The 20,422-nt window shown below is 38.6% G+C and overlaps 1 protein-coding gene across 4 annotated transcripts in view; it reads right to left on the bottom strand.

Moving 5' to 3' along the window:
* Positions 1–20,422, bottom strand: part of LOC124354154 (putative 3-phosphoinositide-dependent protein kinase 2) — a 205,039-nt gene that overhangs the window by 12,168 nt on the left and 172,449 nt on the right. Inside the window, exon 1 of one of the 4 annotated variants that reach the window (XM_046804405.1) lies at positions 7,643–7,838. The exons of the other annotated variants lie outside the window; for them this stretch is intronic. Within the exon in view, the coding sequence (XP_046660361.1) occupies positions 7,643–7,759 (117 nt within the window). The 5' untranslated portion in view covers positions 7,760–7,838. Of the gene's footprint in view, positions 1–7,642; positions 7,839–20,422 lie in introns of those variants that run through there. 4 annotated transcript variants of the gene reach the window in all.

The following is a 20,422-nucleotide window of genomic DNA, read 5'->3' as shown; positions in this document are numbered from 1 at the left end:
ACCTGTGATCGCCGGCGCAGACGTTACATCACGAGATCTGACCTGCTTATCGCCCGTGTTCGGGAGCAATGCCAGACCAGTTGGCATTCTAACTACAGCTCAAACAACCAGATGTTAAAACTGTTAAGCTAATAAGCTAACTATGGAAACAGCACAGTACGACCTATTGTAACGATTTCTAACACGTTATTTCATACTCTGCAATCAGTATGTTTAACGAGTATATCAAACTAAACCACGAAAAAGTCAAAACATAGTTTTTAGTGAGGATGACAACGCTATTTCGACCACAATGGAAACAACAATCAGGCCACACCATGGCAATACCACCAGTCAAATCACTGCATCCACTGTATCTACAAATTAAACGCTGAATATTAGTAATACTATATTAAAATGTTTCCACGATCTGCACATTATTTTAAAGCCATGACTTGTTATCAAATCTAGTAAACACACAGTGGTAGCCTCGTACCCCACGACTGAGAATGTGCAGTTCTCTACCTGAGACTGAGAGACAAACGACCCTGGCCGCCTACAACAGGTAGACAACACAAAGACGCGATGTCGGGGGGAACAAGAAGCGCATTCACAAAAACACTGAACACAGCAACAGCACAGCACAGAAGACGTGCAGTTCACAACTGGCCCGGCGGGCGGCTAGATGGAGAAGGCCAAACTCGCGCCGCTGCCCCCAATAGAGAGGTATGGCGGGCGCCTAACTAGGCCGACATTGTGCAACCCACCTCCTGCTGACTGACAAGCCTACTTAGATAATCGGCGACAATTGCTCGTGTCAGAACACTGATACCGGTGCACGGTGCACTAGGAACTGTGGGAACACAGACAGTTCCCATATGTGGGGCTGTCATATCCGTGCATCTCCTGCAGCTGTAGTGGCAATCTTACATCGTACGGTACAAGTCAAATTGTAACTGTGGGAACACAGACAGTTCCCATATGTGGGGCTGTCATATCCGTGCATCTCCTGCAGCTGTAGTGGCAATCTTATATCGTACGGTACAAGTCAAATTGTAATTGTGGGAACACAGACAGTTCCCATATGTGGGGCTGTCATATCCGTGCATCTCCTGCAGCTGTAGTAACAATCTTATATCGTACGGTACAAGTCAAATTGTAATTGTGGGAACACAGACAGTTCCCATATGTGGGGCTGTCATATCCGTGCATCTCCTGCAGCTGTAGTGGCAATCTTATATCGTACGGTACAAGTCAAATTGTAATTGTGGGAACACAGACAGTTCCCATATGTGGGGCTGTCATATCCGTGCATCTCCTGCAGCTGTAGTGGCAATCTTATATCGTACGGTACAAGTCAAATTGTAATTGTGGGAACACAGACAGTTCCCATATGTGGGGCTGTCATATCCGTGCATCTCCTGCAGCTGTAGTGGCAATCTTATATCGTACGGTACAAGTCAAATTGTAATTGTGGGAACACAGACAGTTCCCATATGTGGGGCTGTCATATCCGTGCATCTCCTGCAGCTGTAGTGGCAATCTTATATCGTACGGTACAAGTCAAATTGTAATTGTGGGAACACAGACAGTTCCCATATGTGGGGCTGTCATATCCGTGCATCTCCTGCAGCTGTAGTGGCAATCTTATATAGTACGGTACAAGTCAAATTGTAATCATAATTTTTCTTCAGTTCAGACCGAGGGACTCAGATGATCATATTCAAACGAAGTGATTAATTCTACTGTTGTCCACAAACCAAAAAAATTAACATTTACACTTTCGTGTGTCGAAATACAGAGAAATACCCATTTCCCTCATTGTTTATAAACAATTTACCACATATCTTACATATACGTTGGTTTTTTAAACGCCTTAAAGACATTCAAAAGTGGAGAGCCAACCGCTAGTGTTTTACAGACGTCAAATGTACGGTAAGAGAGACTGATTCACAAACGACCTCAGACAAACAACTCAATGACAGTGTTGACAGCCATCATCCTTCCCGCCAATGTCGCCGAGAACCAGACCATGTGACGCAACCACCGCTCCACACCGGAAGTACTCTGTTGCACCGGAAGCCGTGACGGTCGGAAAGTAGAGTTTAACCACGCAACACTGATCCAGATTATAATTTAGTGTGCCTGCGTCCTCTCTCATACGAAAATCCCATTACTTTGTAAATAGTTTCTCTCAAATTAAAACCCTTCCAGCAGTTATAATAATGCTATCGGAAATGTATGGCCACAGAATATTGTAAAATGTATCGTGTACATCTTTCCTGTTGCATAAGGCCAAAATAAAGCCTCCAGAGTATTGGCCTCACTGGACAAACCGATAACCCTACTATATTACGAGTAGACGCGGACAGTTTCATCTTCTCATCTACGATTGATTGCTGACTCAAAGAGAACATTGTAAATTTGTGAAACGTGTAGAGCGATGTGTCGGGGGAGACGACCAGTGAAGAACGTAAAAGTATATTTTGGGGGTTAAAAAGAGAGGGAAGTTTACAACAACATCCCAACAGTGTTACAGAGTGCACATTTCCCGGAGGTAAGATGGGACGGTCCTAGTGGTATTCTCTTCAGGTACTCCGAAAGAACTGTTATACATACATATATCCGTGACACCAGAACCAGTCACAAATAAACAATAAGGGAGAGTGTGGAGGGGGGGGGTGAAAGACACCGGGATCGGCGAGGTGTGACGGAACCCAGACCGAGTAAGTTGGCACGAGGTATTATGATGAGCTCCCATTATACCCGGCTATTTATACGACTTGGGGTGTTGGCGCCGTCACGCCCGCAGTACAGCTCCCCGTCTAGTCTACTGGCGGGCACGGTCTGGCGGCCACGGCCATCCCGAGGGTCGCGGACAGCGCGGAATCGAATTTCCAATTCGAAACCTCTCGAAATGAAGTGGCTGAGATAACTAGTTGAATATCCACGAGAACACTGGGGAAGTGTAAAGGTAATTTATTGTCACCAACTAGTGGCCTGAGCAAAAACGTGCCAGGGTTAGCCGAGAGATTTAGAGTATGACGTGTGGAAAGGTTCCAATTTTTAACACCATAACAGGGATTTAAAAACATTTAACAGGAAGAAAAGTGTTGATTTGAAAAAAAAAACCGATACGACGGAAAGTCAGTCTGTGTGACTGAGAATATGACTGACGATCTACTTAACACCCAACACCCAACGCAATGTTATCCCTGCTCGCGTTAACAGATACTGTCCACAGAAGCTGATAACAAAAACAAGCCTGACAGGTTAGAACTTGCTTGGTCCCATCAAACATCTTCCCGTGGATCACACAGGGAGTCGTGGTGTGTCCACTGGCGACCTAGATTGTGTGCTTTACTGCGCTATCGATTACACTGATGAATGCACCATCAACCAGTTAATCTTGTGTCTATGTTTAGCGCGTAATTCTACACTTCAGTGTAAACAACCAGCTGGTTGACAAATAGCTCAGGGGCGCAGATGGTCGTCACAACACAGGTACGAAGCCAATAACAATCAACAACAGTTGGTCACAACTCACCTCATAATCGATTGATAATTTCAAAACAAAATCAACCGTAATCGATGTGGTTCCCAATCACCAAAATAAATCGCTTTACACTGAAAGCGATAGGTGATGGCGTAAGTTAAGAATTTTGCAAGTACTGTGATAAATCCGAACTAATTTAACATTTTACAGCCGAGAGCTTCTGAGACTCACTTTTTAACAGTCAGAGAAAATAACAAAAACTTGTAGACGAAGCTCACCGCAATTCTCACTCCGAGACCTAGACACCGAAACCTGAATCTCCGAGATTTCATCATTGTCTAGAGACGGCTGCGGCGCGGCGGGTGGTGCAACACAACCGAACAGAGAGGCAAGAGAGATTGGAATGTTACGTCGGTATCTAGAGCAGGGAATTGCGTCTTGTCTGCAGCTTTCCCCCAGAGTGGGTCACGGATACCGTACTCTTGAGGAGAAAGTCGCGGCAAGGCAAGGCATAGAGCGGGTTGACGTAACCCTTCCGCAACCGCCGCGGCAGCCTCGCCTCCCACGCAAACAAACATTCCACCACAAGGCCGCTGCTGCAAGTCGGGTCAGTTCCAGCCAGAGCGGGGTCCTCACCTTGTGCCAAATACCTCCCCGGGCCGCCTCCTTGGTGCCTTCTCCGACAACACTGCTAGACAGAGGGAAACACGTCACCAAACACACGTTATCCTTGGGAGACACTATCAAAAATCTAACTAATCTTTCAGACTTTAAGAAGCATCCTTGTAGAGTTCTGATAGAAACTTTACGCACTCTTCTTTTAGCACGATAGTTGAAACTGTAGCCCCAAACACAAAACAGTATTCTTAATTTAATTTAAGAGATTTATTATTGATCGATCTAAAGTTCGGTGTGTCTTGAGCGAATCAGGAAGAGCATTGTACAGTTTTATGCCATCATACTTATTAGAAAAAGCTCTAATCAGGCATCTATCTCTCTCTCTGCAAACGTGAACAAATGTTCTTACTTAAGTGGCAAAATTCGTAATGAACGTTGACGGTTCATCACTCTGAAAAGAAGCACGATTTTATGGGAAACTAATACAAGGTGCAAATAAAATACATATACATATATATGGACAGATTTAAGACAATGGTCACCTCAAAAGCAACTTACGTGAAGTTCTGTGAGTTTTTAAAGGACTAACTCAACAAGCTCTTTAGAAACATAACGATGTTGTTGGTTTGTGTATAGCACGACCGTGTGAGAGAGGGGTAAATCAGCATGAATACAACCAGAGGCACTGAACAACCGTCGACAAATATTCAAAAGCAAAGCTATTTATTAAAGTCCTCAATGAAAGGAGCTATCGACGTGCAAGGAACACTTGGTTTAGAAATGAGTCACATCTCATACCATTATAGCTTCTGGGAGCACAGGATCCGAGTAGAACCGAAGAATTTCTCATCTCGTGTCGTGGAAGACATTGTGAATATAGTCTAATAAAAGCAATCATCTTATTCCGTATTGAGATTTAGAGTAGGGCAATATTTGTAAAGCATGATTACAAACAACTAGCCCGCTGGAGCAATCTTGGAGGCAGAGCTTGGGGAAAGGCCATTGTACTGCGGCAGAGCAGCTGCTGCTACGCAATACAATCAAAGGTAGGGGAGGCAGGTGCTGCACCAAGACGTTGGGTGTCTACTCTAGACGGACGCGTGCCGAGCATCTGCCACGGGCAGGTGTGTCTGCTGGAACAAGCCAGGTGCTGGCCAAAGGAGCAGATGGTCGGCAGACACCCAAGAATGCAGGTGATAGTGCAGTAAACAGGATGGAGGCGGAAGATATCACGGTGCATGAACAGATCTCAACACGGACAACATAAAAATTTGGAATGGGTGGTCTAATATAATAGCTCTTAAAATAATGAAAGCTAGTATGGTACTCTGGAACTCTTATTTAGCTAGTGTCTCATTTTTATTTGGGCTTGATTTACCTCTGGCCCATCTTGGATCCTTTTACATGACGGAAATTATAAAACATTTCCTTCCTTGGTAAACAATATTGTCACGCATTCAAAACCTTCAACACGTAGTCATTTGTATTGTAAAATTGACTGATAAAATTAATATCAACCACTTTTCATGCCGTAACACGTTCAAGGAACGCTTGGCCACTACATGAGACGATGATGAAACATGATGATCAGGATGAAACACTTTCACAATTCCAAACTGAAGAAATGTAGTTTACTTTTGGATTCAACTTTGATTTAGGTCTATAAATAGACTAGCCACCGTCAGTGTTCTGGGGGTTCCGCTGCTTCACCTTCCCCAGAGGCACCTCTCAGGTCACTCACTCTTGTTTTCCGCCGTCAAGAGCGTTGAACTGGGACAAACAAACAACCGCCTCCTCGACACTCCGCTGCTATCAATCGAGTGTTTATTGTTCGACTTGTATTTGCCCGCTTTATTGGTTACTGTGGCGCTGGTGGTGGGCCATAAATACTCCTGCAGAATATACATTGCACACTCTGTCTCGTACCGGGAAACAATGTAAGTCTTTATCACGAGGAGTCAATGAACTCTCATTTCTTCCACGGATTTAATGGTTGGAGTAGTGGCCAGGCGTAAAATTAATCAACATAACGCAATGGGTATATTGTAATCATAATTATATATTGTAACCTATATTGTGTAAGGTATATTGTGTAACCTACATAATTACATTATGTCGTACGAGTTTATACTAGCTTCACAAGAAAAACAACAAAGAAGTTTCCCTTTAAGTTCACTTTAAATCTAAGGGATCGATTTTCACTTCAGTTTAAAATTATGAAAACAGTTTAAATTATGAAAGTCTAGTGTACTATATTCATGCAGTCATGCTGGAGTATACGTGAAAGACAGGCCTACTTTCAGGTTAAAGCTTGGGTAAGAATGTTGCCTGCCACCAATCAACTCTGGCCTTCCCAAGACACGAATTGAACTGGCGAACACTATAATCGCATAATAGTATCATCTGCGAAGCGAACAAATTGTAATATACCTTGTCCTCGGACAGAGTATGTGACCGGAAGCTTTCCAGTACCGTGCTGGAGGCGGTCGGGCGAAGCCCTACACGGACACCGTAAATGGCAGCGGGCCGAGGACCGCGGGAGTGAGTCACATGAGTCATCGCGGCAAGTCAGCCAAGACCGGGGCTATTGGCGGAGTCGCAGCCATATGTGGCCGAAATGCGGACTCCAACTTTCACTCACTTTATGGTACTGACAACCACGTCCTTGTCCTCACCTTCCACTATACGCGGCAAGGCTGTGCTAAACCTTTACAGAGTACAGAATGCAATTTGTTGAATTTGAAATTATTTCAAAACTAGTACTTTAAATCGAATGATAATGAAAACAAACAAATAATTATTTATACAATTTCAATCCTGAAACTCTTATCGAACACGGAACGATGGAAAGAAAAATAATTATTATATGCCAATGAGATAGGCAGGTTTTATGTAATGCCAACGCAACAAACAAGTGGTGTTGTAATATTAATTTATGTCACAAAAAAGACCTGTACAGTACAGGAATAATTCGAATGTTTATTTATGTTTCATTAAAACCAATACTAGAGTTGTGCTACACTTGACCTATAAGAGTATTTTATAACCTAAAATAATACCCTAGTCTACACAAAACAATTAAGACTTTGTGGTTAGTTACAGGTACTAAAACTATTTATAATATCTGAAACAATAATGTTAATGTCACAAAATAATTTCATGTCTACAAGAAAGTCCAATTATGCACTTATACAGGATTTACAGTTCTATATTAACGTATTGTGCCCTGGATGCCAGATTGTATTTTACTGAATTAAAAAAAAATTTGTGTAAGATAAGGAAAACATGCTAACCATATCGGAAAGACCAATTGTTGCTGAGATAAATGGATTACAAGCACTCGAGTCAGAGCGGGCCCTGACTAGCGTGTCAGGGTCAGACGGTGTTTACAAACATTCGAGACCCAGTATTTGGCGGTTCAGTCACACATTCCTTGTAACAGTATAGTACAGTGCCGTGTCGTGGCACGCAGCGAGAAAGGACTGTCGGTTTAGAAAGTAGAGTAAAAGGCGGAAAGATTACGGCAGTTTACTAGGTTAGGTTTCCTACCTTGATGTTGGGCAGCTTGCTGGCCTTGTCCTGCTTGGCGATTCTGAGTAGCCTGTTGAGAGCGTGTGCAAGTACTCCACCGTTACGCCACAGATGTCTCCTACAAGGCGGCTCCATAACACATACCCGCGCACCAAGACGAGCAGAGGCGTACAGCGACTCCACGGCCACGGGCGGGAAACGACTGAATTGAATTGAGTAACCGTCGCCTCGCTACGTTCAGTTCGCCGTTGTTGCGCCCCCACCCTGCGCCAACCCCTCCCACAATCCCCTCCCCGCGTTACGTTTCTAGTGGCGGGAGACTTCATTTCGGAGGGGCTTTAATTTGGCGACGCATACATGGAATTCTTTCCCATGCAAATCCATTCTGATTCTCAGACTCATCTCCCCTCACTGGAGCTCTGGAGAGGCGACCGCATTCGTGTCTACTGCCTGCCAAAGTCACGTGATTAACAGGTGTTATAACGATTATCGAAACTGTGGTCTTGTTCTAAATCTTTTCAAGATCCACGTGTGGAGTCCTATTCCTACTTTTCGTTCTGTGTGCAACATCTTTTATCGTTGAATAGAAGTATTAAACTCAGTAAATGCAATATGAGAGCCCATTTTCACGATGTCAAAAAATGTATGTATAAGAAAACTGAAATAAGGTTATACAAGTTTTTGTTTATACTGACGTCTGATGATTAAAACTAAGTCGTTTTATACATCATAATCATTAGAGAAAAACAAATTTGAATTCATAAGCTGCTAAATCTGACTATTACTTAAGAGTTTGAGATGCAAGCCAGAATTACTAAATATAAACTGTGTAAATTACCATAATCATGATCTCTAAAATCTAATATTACTTAATATTGACTAATGACAATATATTAAAGATAAATTAAAATTAAACTATTTATTATTATTGAGGTATAGTGATGTTGATGATTTATGATTTATATGAGGTAGCTCCGGTACCCAGTAAGGCATCTAACTTTTTTTACAAGGCTGCAGAACGGTTTATGTCAGTTCCGGAGAGCCCAGTGGGCGCTCAGTCCGATTCTACTAGAAAAAAGTGTTTTGGCAAGATGAGGACGCGTAGTGCGGATACCATATTTTTCGCACTTGTACACAATCATGCAACATTGACATATCAAATTCAAATGTTCTCGATCCTTTTAATAACTAGTTTATGGCAATTACCGTACGCGGCAATACAAGATTATACGAGTGCTTAACAATAATTAAAATTCAAGAAAATTAAAATATTTTACCACAAATCATATATGTTTACAGTTACAAATCCCCACCCAGACCACGACAGCATATCCTAAAAGCAGCGAGTCTGCAGACGCACACGCGATACTGTAGTTGTTGGCTGTTAGATATCTCACCTCTTCACTGACAGTCACACACGTCCCGGTACAATAACAGTGTATGTGTGCATTCTCCAATAGCAGTCTTATTGTGCAAGTCATTTTTCATTCATTACTGGACATTAATTGACAACTAAATAATATTCGTATGTACATACCAAAAACCACGTTAAACAAATATTTTTTTAAAACCGAATTCGATATAAAACACATCTAATCCAACTCAATAAACAATGGATAACTAGATATAGTAATATTTGGTATTTAAAATCATAGTATATAAAATATAATTTCTGTTAGCATAATTTACTTCTGGAACAACATTTTATAGTACATTGTATAATAAACGTTAAACCTGTATTTTACTTACATCATTATCTTGAGAACAAAGAAGATGAAAAAACATTGTTCATCAACGTCTTCAAAAGAATATTAATCAAATCAAATCATGTGTTACAACAAGAACATGGTTCTGTGTCGATGTAGATATAATGTGAACAGTAAAGAGATAACCATAATTTCCAATCGGATCTCGTGTATCTACTCCGCATATCCATAATCTACAACTCCTCTAAATAACATAAGACGAAAATCTGAATAGCCAAAACTGTTTTCCTTCTTATAAACAAACTAAGAAGAATTTACGTACATGTCATTTTTAAACACGTGCATGGTTGATTTTCGGTGAGGTTTGAAAATCCCATGGGGTATTATAGAACGTATAAAATGCACACAGGAATAAACTGTGAAAGGATTGTAGTTGAGTGTACAATATAAACTAAAAATAAAAACATCAAATAAAAAAAATATTTAAAAAACAGGAAAAGATAATTATAAGCTCTATTTAGCCCCGTACACACTGGTCATTGGTGGCTGTACCTATATTCGCCAACATTCATAAGGGATGAGGGTTGTAAAAATAGTGTATCGCCCGCGACATATACAATATGGATTCTGATTATCTACCACTTGCGATCCGAGGCCATTATCATCTCTGTGCAGATGCGGTATCGACGGGAGTACTATGTTAGCAAAACAATAAACGGCATAACGTAATGAAGGTCTTAGCGCAGTCACTTTTATACCTTTGGCCTCAAAAATCAAAACCGTTCTTTCTTGGACCAAGTTACAAGCCTCTGAAACTTTTCGTAAACAGTTATCGTACGGGCGAACAGACGACGCACGGTACCAAGTTGCAAGTCTCTGCACCTTTCCGTAAACAGTTATCGTACGGGCGAACAGACGACGCACGGTACCAAGTTGCAAGTCTCTGCACCTTTCCGTAAACAGTTATCGTACGGGTGGACAGACAACACACGGTACCAAGTTGCAAGTCTCTGCAGCTTTCCATAAACAGTTATCGTACGGGCGAACAGACGACGCACGGTACCAAGTTGCAAGTCTCTGCACCTTTCCATAAACAGTTATCGTACGGGCGAACAGACGACGAACGGTACCAACTTGCAAGTCTCTGCACCTTTCCGTAAACAGTTATCGTACGGGCGAACAGACGACGCACGGTACCAAGTTGCAAGTCTCTGCACCTTTCCATAAACAGTTATCGTACGGACGAACAGACGACGCTCCGTACCAAGTTGCAAGTCACTGCACCTTTCCGTAAACAGTTATCGTACGGGTGGACAGACAACACACGGTACCAAGTTGCAAGTCTCTGCACCTTTCCATAAACAGTTATCGTACGGGCGAACAGACGACGCACGGTAACAAGTTGCAAGTCTCTGCACCTTTCCGTAAACAGTTATCGTACGGGCGAACAGATGACGCACGGTACTAAGTTGCAGGTCTCTGCACCTTTCCGTTAACAGTTATCGTACGGGTGGACAGACGACGCACGGTACCAAGTTGCAAGTCTCTGCAGCTTTCCATAAACAGTTATCGTACGGGCGAACAGACGACGCACGGTACCAAGTTGCAAGTCTCTGCACCTTTCCATAAACAGTTATCGGACGGGCGAACAGACGGCGCACGGTACCAAGTTGCAAATCTCTGCACCTTTCCATAAACAGTTATCGTACGGGCGAACAGACGACGCACGGTACCAAGTTGCAAGTCTCTGCACCTATCCATAAACAGTTATCGTACGGGCGAACAGACGACGCTCCTTACCAAGTTGCAAGTCTCTGCACCTTTCCGTAAACAGTTATCGTACGGGCGAACAGACGACGCACGGTACCAAGTTGCAAGTCTCTGCACCTTTCCGTAAACAGTTATCTTGATTCACCACTCGTTTTTTCACGTGATCCTAAATGTCAAAAATGGTATGCAGACATACCCTCCACTGATGAAGTATTGTTACCGCACATCGGTTTCAAACGCTGCGTAAGTTAAGTTAAAGTTCTCTCGTACGTCACTTTTCCAAGTACAATTCCATAGAGTGGAATGCACCTCATAGTAATGGAATAAACATTTGATCTACTGCCATCTTCACCAGTTATTCTTAGAAGAATATGCATAAAACAATCCTTGCACAACTAGAACGACGTTTAACACATATTCTATTTATATAGGCTAGTTAACATAACACGCCAGAAGTACACCACCAAACCATGTGTCGCTAAAAGCCTAACCGGCAGAGGCCTTGAGAGAAGTGGGGGATCCACCCCTCCACAGTCACAGCGACCTGACCTGCGTACCAGGATTCTTATCTATAGCTCATTTTATCTGTCAGACGTCCTGAGGACAGATATATAGCCATACAGGCAGTATATTTTCAACTCTACTACATTTTCTTTTACTTCTATGAATAAAAATGTCACACATTGTAACCTAAAACGATTGCACTCAGTTTGTTTGCATATTTATTTATTCAGCAATTTCCTCGTGACCATCACAGTTACTAATGAGACCAATGTAAGCTCATATAAAAATGACGCTTGCATAAAGAACTTGCAAGTCTATGGGCCAGTTCGTTTTCGAGCCTCTAAGATGGCAGGCTTTGCTGACGCCCATACAAAAACTTTTGATAAGGAGTAATTAACTATCATAGAACTAAATTAAATAACAAAATACACAAAAAACATTAAGATATAATATTTATTTCATGTGTCCAATTAATTACTTTTTTTGTAGTCTTTTACGTAACATTTTCAGAGACCGTCTAGAAACCATGAGAAAAATATTTACGTCTACTGAGTCATGTCAATGTCGTAACATACTATATTTGTAACCGGATATTTTTAAAGTGTATCCACAGTCCATAGTGTTTACAGTCCAATCACTGCCCTATGAATCGCCGCGCCGTCTAGCACATACTAGAACACACATTCTGTTTGGCACTGAACAAACATACCGAATCCTCCCCCTCCCCTCCCTCTTTTTGTGACCTTTGGATGACAAACAACTCAATCTAAGAGCAAAGGTTGAAGAATCGCCTACTATAGAAATATTATATATCATTAATGTACACGGAACGGACACCCAGAGTAGTAGGAAAACGCTCGGAAACTTGCATTACAAAACACGATCAGTACTTTACACCACAATTCTAAACAATAAAAAAGTACATAAATAAACCGATATGTTTGAATCATTAACTACGACTTAGTTTCGAAACATCGAAGCGCAAAATTTACAAAAAATCCGGATCAAAATATTCGTCTGAAACGAATATAGTTAAATAAACAAATTAATTAAAACGTCTTGAGATTTACTCCGTAAAACAACATTCAACGACACTTCAATGAACTTCAAAAACTGTTAGGTAATTATTTATTTATTGTAGAATTATGGGAGAAGTCTTATTTTAAAGATAGGATTAATACGCATACAGATACGTTTTTGCATCTATGTATAACACGATAGCAGAAGGCCGCAAGGCGATTGCAGTGTGGTGTTAATTTGGATACAATTACCTGTCTTGAGATTTACTCCGTAAAACAACATTCAACGACACTTCAATGAACTTCAAAAACTGTTAGGTAATTATTTATTTATTGTAGAATTATGGGAGAAGTCTTATTTTAAAGATAGGATTAATACGCATACAGATACGTTTTTGCATCTATGTATAACACGATAGCAGAAGGCCGCAAGGCGATTGCAGTGTGGTGTTAATTTGGATACAATTACTAGTTTGTATATTTACGGAACAATGAAAGATACAAGACAACGTGTGTACTATAGGGGCAACGTCACCGCACGAAAATATCACACACACACCGACAAGTTGGTATTTTGTTTACTACCTGACAGTGAGATGTCTGAGATCAGTTGCCAGGATCAGTATGAACCTTGAAGGTTTAAAGGTATAAAATAAGTGAATGTTTTAAAGAAGGGATAAAAACTCTACTGCATTATTTAAAGATATAAAAAACTATTAAAATTATAAATATAAATTAAATTTAAAATACACGTTTAAAAAGCCTTCCTTAAAATTAAGTCATCAAAATGAACACTGACTTGGTAAAAGTGGATACTTAGAACACTGAAGATATCACAAGATATTTATAACACGGAAATCAATTACTGACGATGTCCCAATCGTTCAGAACACGATGTTATGCTTAACAAGTATAAAAGTGGATACTTTGAACACTGAAGATATCACGAGATATTTATAACACGGAAATCAATTACTGACGATGTCCCAATCGTTCAGAACACGATGTTATGCTTAACAAGTATAAAAGTGGATACTTTGAACACTGAAGATATCACGAGATATTTATAACACGAAAATCAATTACTGACGATGTCCCCAATCGTTCAGAACACGATGTTATGCTTAACAAGTATAAAAGTGGATACTTTGAACACTGAAGATATCACGAGATATTTATAACACGAAAATCAATTACAGACGATGTCCCAATCGTTCAGAACACGATGTTATGCTTAACAAGTATAAAAGTGGTAATTTGAACACTGAAGATATCACAAGATATTTATAACACGGAAATCAATTACTGACGATGTCCCAATCGTTCAGAACACGATGTTATGCTTAACAAGTATAAAAGTGGATACTTTGAACACTGAAGATATCACGAGATATTTATAACACGAAAATCAATTACTGACGATGTCCCCATCGTTCAGAACACGATGTTATGCTTAACAAGTATAAAAGTGGATACTTTGAACACTGAAGATATCACGAGATATTTATAACACGAAAATCAATTACTGACGATGTCCCCATCGTTCAGAACACGATGTTATGCTTAACAAGTATAAAAGTGGATACTTTGAACACTGAAGATATCACGAGATATTTATAACACGAAAATCAATTACAGACGATGTCCCAATCGTTCAGAACACGATGTTATGCTTAAGAAGTATAAAAGTGGATACTTTGAACACTGAAGATATCACGAGATATTTATAACACGAAAATCAATTACAGACGATGTCCCCATCGTTCAGAACACGATGTTATGCTTAACAAATATAAAAGTGGATACTTTGAACACTGAAGATATCACGAGATATTTATAACACGAAAATCAATTACAGACGATGTCCCAATCGTTCAGAACACGATGTTATGCTTAACAAGTATAAAAGTGGTAATTTGAACACTGAAGATATCACAAGATATTTATAACACGGAAATCAATTACTGACGATGTCCCAATCGTTCAGAACACGATGTTATGCTTAACAAGTATAAAAGTGGATACTTTGAACACTGAAGATATCACGAGATATTTATAACACGAAAATCAATTACTGACGATGTCCCCATCGTTCAGAACACGATGTTATGCTTAACAAGTATAAAAGTGGATACTTTGAACACTGAAGATATCACGAGATATTTATAACACGAAAATCAATTACTGACGATGTCCCCATCGTTCAGAACACGATGTTATGCTTAACAAGTATAAAAGTGGATACTTTGAACACTGAAGATATCACGAGATATTTATAACACGAAATCAATTACAGACGATGTCCCAATCGTTCAGAACACGATGTTATGCTTAACAATATAAAAGTGGATACTTTGAACACTGAAGATATCACAAGATATTTATAACACGATCAATTACTGACGATGTCCCCAGAACACGATGTTATGCTTAACAAATATAAAAGTGGATACTTTGAACACTGAAGATATCACAAGATATTTATAACACGGAAATCAATTACTGACGATGTCCCAATCGTTCAGAACACGATGTTATGCTTAACAAGTATAAAAGTGGATACTTTGAACACTGAAGATATCACGAGATATTTATAACACGAAAATCAATTACTGACGATGTCCCCATCGTTCAAACACGATGTTATGCTTAACAAGTATAAAAGTGGATACTTTGAACACTGAAGATATCACGAGATATTTATAACACGGAAAATCAATTACTGACGATGTCCCCATCGTTCAGAACATGATGTTATGCTTAACAAGTATAAAAGTGGTATACTTTGAACACTGAAGATATCACGAGATATTTATAACACGGAAAATCAATTACAGACGATGTCCCAATCGTTCAGAACACGATGTTAAGCTTAACAAAGTATAAAAGTGGATACTTTGAACACTGAAGATATCACAAGATATTTATAACACGGAAATCAATTACTGACGATGTCCCAATCGTTCAGAACACGATGTTATGCTTAACAAGTATAAAAGTGGATACTTTGAACACTGAAGATATCACAAGATATTTATAACACGGAAATCAATTACTGACGATGTCCCCATCGTTCAGAACACGACGTTATGCGTAACACGTATAAAAGAAACGAGACATCCAAGCACTGTTTGCTCCTTAGGACAAAATATTAAAATTGTTTAATTGTAGTACAGATATTGAGTTACCAAGTGATGAATAGTAAGAAAATACACATGTTTTAATAATTTAAGTCTTATAAGACAAATCATAACTTCAGCATAAAATAAATTTCGGTCATTATATGTGGTTACCCAATACATACATATGTAAAAATATTTAAACATTAAGTTTAAGACAATATATGCCTCATTCAAATGATGAAACGCTCACTACATATTTTATTTTAATTTCTTTTTAATCTGGGTGAAATCCAGCGGATTTGTCATTGTATGACAAGATAAAGGAATTGCCCAAAACTGTGACAACAAAGCTAAGTGGATACTAAAGCAAGGCAAATTCTCGAAATATCTTGGCGAGAATATCGTGCAATAGTTCGTATACGTTAGGGCTATGAATAATGTTAGGTAAAACTACCCAAATGGGTAGGGGGTAAACGTTTAGAATATTTTTGATTTTATGAAGGAAATGTTGAGTTATACATTTTGTATTACTTGAAGGGAAGAGAAGGATTTGGGCTCAGATTACCAAAATACCTAACAGTTAATACGGTGGGTCCTTACCCCGCTTATATCATGTCGTTCGAATTTTTAAAATTGATTTTCAGAACTGACACAACAGCAATTTAAATAACCAAGATTAGGTAATAGTTCTAACCATGCACGATTAACAGGTACCAGACCGACCTAAAACTGTTTGTAATGAAGGTGGTGTAATCGGTTGTGTGTTTACAACTTCTAACCATAAACTTACATTAACCTCAATGAGTACAGAAAAATAGGAAAAGACATTCTGATGACTCCTCGTGAAATTATAGGCATTTAAAGTAGGATATGTAGGCAATTTTAATACGACACAAAAAAACTGCTTAAGATAAAAAAGTAAAACTTTGCAGTATAAATCAGAGAGTAAAATAATTTAACTTATAAACAAAATTAATTTGTATTGTTTCTTAATTATATATATATATATATATATATATATATATATATATATATATATATATAAATCATTACCTTGAGATAGATACATTCTCATAGACAAATAAGATTAAAAAAAAACTTTATAATTCCCTTGTAATAGTAGACCACAGTGATGTGTTTTCCTATAAGGAAATTCCAGCCACACACAAACACCGACTACAAAGATAAACATGTTGGCTGTCGGTCGACGGTTCTCCTATCGGCTGGTAATTCCCAGTCCCTCGGTCTTCCTGATAAACCCGGTTCGAGTCACGAGGGCTAACAGATTCTTAATAATATTTTACTCTTATATACTTTAAAACAAAATAACGTATTACTAGGAACTGGAACTCTAGTGTATATAACTCAAAAGCATACTACAAGACAAAAGAAAAATTTGTGCACTCAATCTTAAATTGTAAATAAATTTTTGGCTTTTCAGGGATACATCACACGAGTAAGTATCATCGTGATATTTTCAAATTTCTAGTGACTACTTTAAGCTTTTACCGAAAGGTTTCTCAAGCTTGCAAGTGTTAAATAATATTAATTTGCTATGTTTATAAAAAATAAGAGTATTACGGTTAAATAAGCATGGATGCCAAATATTTTACACACGAAAAATAGTGCAAGCTAACTCTAACCGACTGAAATTGAAGGAAAGAGAGTTGAATACGGCTGTAGCGCAGTCCGAGATATATTTAGCAGTGCTGTTATAGACAGGTATAGATTGTACTGCACGCCCATTAGGTAACAATGAACACGATAGTTATAACCCAACATTATCTTGACGTGGAACACTTGACAAGTGCTCGGCGTCATTCTTAGAACTGTTGATATCGCGCTACAAGTTACTGATCTCACATTTACCCGATACGAAACTTATGTTGGAGTTTGGAATTTTTACTTTACAGTACGGTTGTATTACATTCGTGTAATGTTTTAATCGTCGGTAACAATTATTTACAAATCGTTGGTCAAATGAACACGTAAGATCCAAGAACATTAGTGGAACTATTTCGAGTTTTACCCAGTAAAAAAATTGTTAAACTTGAAACTCCTATAAGCACCTATTCGTGGTCGTACAAGTATGGGAATTGATTGACTAGTTTTAAAAATATTATGAAATACACATCCAACGCTTATTAGTTGTTATTTGTGCAGGTTTTAATGTTCAAACGATGATTACATTAAATTTTTGCCGAATTCCTTGTAGACGGCTCCATTGAACTCCATCCTCCATTGAATGTGAAGAGTCACTACTTAAAAATGATTTCTTGAGTCCAGTATTCATTTACTAAGTTTAACTTTCACAACTTGAGCCAAGGCAAGAATATTAAACCATCCAGAACAGGACCTACGGGTTCAAAACTATTTTAAAGGAATTTTAAATGAATAGGTGTATTCCTTTTTGTTAATAAACAAAGATTTTTTTACTTTTTTGATACATAATATAGGTTGTGTTTATTTCATGTTGTAGCAATGATACTATTATAAATTATTTAAAATATATAAAACAATAATGAGAAATAATCGTGTATTAACATTGAATCGAGCACGACATAATAGTCATATAATTATTTATATCCACTAAGGTAATTGGAATAAGTGCCAGATCGGTTAAAGGGTACAAGAAGACATGTCGCAAGATCACGAACTACCTGGCACCTGACACTTGATATTGCCAACTGACTGCATCTGTCTGCGCAATTATCGCCCTTACAGAAACACAAAACATAATTGCACACAATATACACGAATTGTGTCGAGACTTTGCCTCAGTGACCCTGTTTTTATTCAAGATATTTGTAAATATCGTAAAAATAAGAGGAACGAATTTAGTTGACAGTGTTGCTGTAATAATCGGATGACATAATGTTTGTTTGTCACAAAAGCGGCCAAATATCGCGATAACCATCAGATCTTTGATAACCGGCCAGATGTATCAGATAGCACTACGGCTCACCTCGTCTTCACGTGGCACTTATTTTTGGAACTCCACATCTTCCTATAGAAATCCTCCCCTATGCTCTTATCAAAATCAAAACAACAATAGTAAAATCTCTAGTTAAAGTTACAAAAATCCCCGGATAAATTGTAAAAGGAATTGAACAAAATTGTATTAGACTACCTTAAAACTGCTGAAATTTTGAAAAACTCAGAGAAAACTGCTCCAAAGACTTATGAACCCTTTCACTCCCTTCAACCATTGAATTATACTGAGCTTCAACGTTTTATTTGATTTTTCACAAAATTGATTAACTTTCTATTTCTAATGTCTCCAGTGTATGAAGAGAAGAAACAATGCTCTGGACATAACAATACATTTATTGACAAGTTAAATTTATCCAAATGCAAAACTAATTACTGTAGTTGTTTAAGGATTTCTCTTTGATCAATTAATTACCGGATATCATCCTGTACTCGCCGCACGGGTTCCGCTAAAATGATAACATGGCCACGCTTTCAGATGGGACATTGTATCTTGTATTTTCCAGGCATTATTCCAATGTGTGTTGTATTCTTCTCACAATATGTTGGAGGAACAAAACGGTGATTGAATCAAATCATTAGAGTTTCGTAAATGTACGATGATCTCTAATAAAAATACATATTTTTAGCAAAATACTAAATTAAATTTGTAAAAATATCCACCAAAATTGAAAAGAATCCCATCTATTTTTGGAAAAGTATCAGTACTTTTTAACAACGAATGTTTTGCTAAAACGTTCTACAGGAAATCACTATCCTGAATAGCGTCCAAGTAATTAACTAAAAAAACAACGTCAATAACGACTACCTCATACTTTGTTTACAATTACATCGCTTCTGCTTAGAATTATATTAGGCTACAATATTTAGAATATTTATTTTCTATAGAAATGTTAAGCAAGTAACTTAAGCTGGTGTTGATGCTCACAAACACCGAGGAACGTACATCCAGTCCAGCCTGGTTATTATGTACGGACTACTGCAGACCCCCACGCTGCATCGGCAACATCCAACTTGGGTCTAAGCCCAATGCCACCCAAGGTATTTGCGTCTTTAACAGTGAGTCTGTTTCCCCTTAACGACTTGGCCGTTTGGACAGTAAACAAGAGTCTCAAGAACACTTGCACTCTTATTTACAACAAGAAACTATTCTTTATTGTAGACGTTTATCTCTAACATTAAAGTTTAGATGCATAAACACTGTATCAATGAGGCACGTCCCGCCGCGATAAAACTGTAATTTGGCTCACAAGTACAAAATAATTTCTTTATTATATTTCAAGTTTCCTTTTAGCCCCTAACACGTCGTGGTTTATTGCATAGATGGCATTTGTGCTTGAAATTTTGGTGCTAACGTTTTTGAATACACTTTGAACGAGATCATACATTTTCAAATTTGGTGATTTAAAAAAATAATTTTAACAGTATTATTTATAAAATCCTTTGTTTCTGAATATTATACTAAAAGTTTGTAGGCAGTCTTCATAATTATTGCATTTATTCTGTATAATCCAGGGTGATGCTGAGTTATAAATTTGTCATCTTTTTCCAAACTTAAACGGTGTTTTCGTTTTTAGGTTTAGCCCCTTCAACATTAATCAGTTTTGTGGGATAAAAACGTCGGTTGATTAATGAATTGGACAACAATGTTACACAATTGTGTAAGTCAATATTTCATCCGTACAC

Source organism: Homalodisca vitripennis, chromosome 2, assembly GCF_021130785.1.
Source record: "Homalodisca vitripennis isolate AUS2020 chromosome 2, UT_GWSS_2.1, whole genome shotgun sequence".
Classification (NCBI taxonomy): domain Eukaryota; kingdom Metazoa; phylum Arthropoda; class Insecta; order Hemiptera; family Cicadellidae; genus Homalodisca; species Homalodisca vitripennis.
The sequence above is the reverse complement of the archived record's forward strand: the minus strand, read 5'-3'. Positions and strand labels throughout refer to the sequence as shown.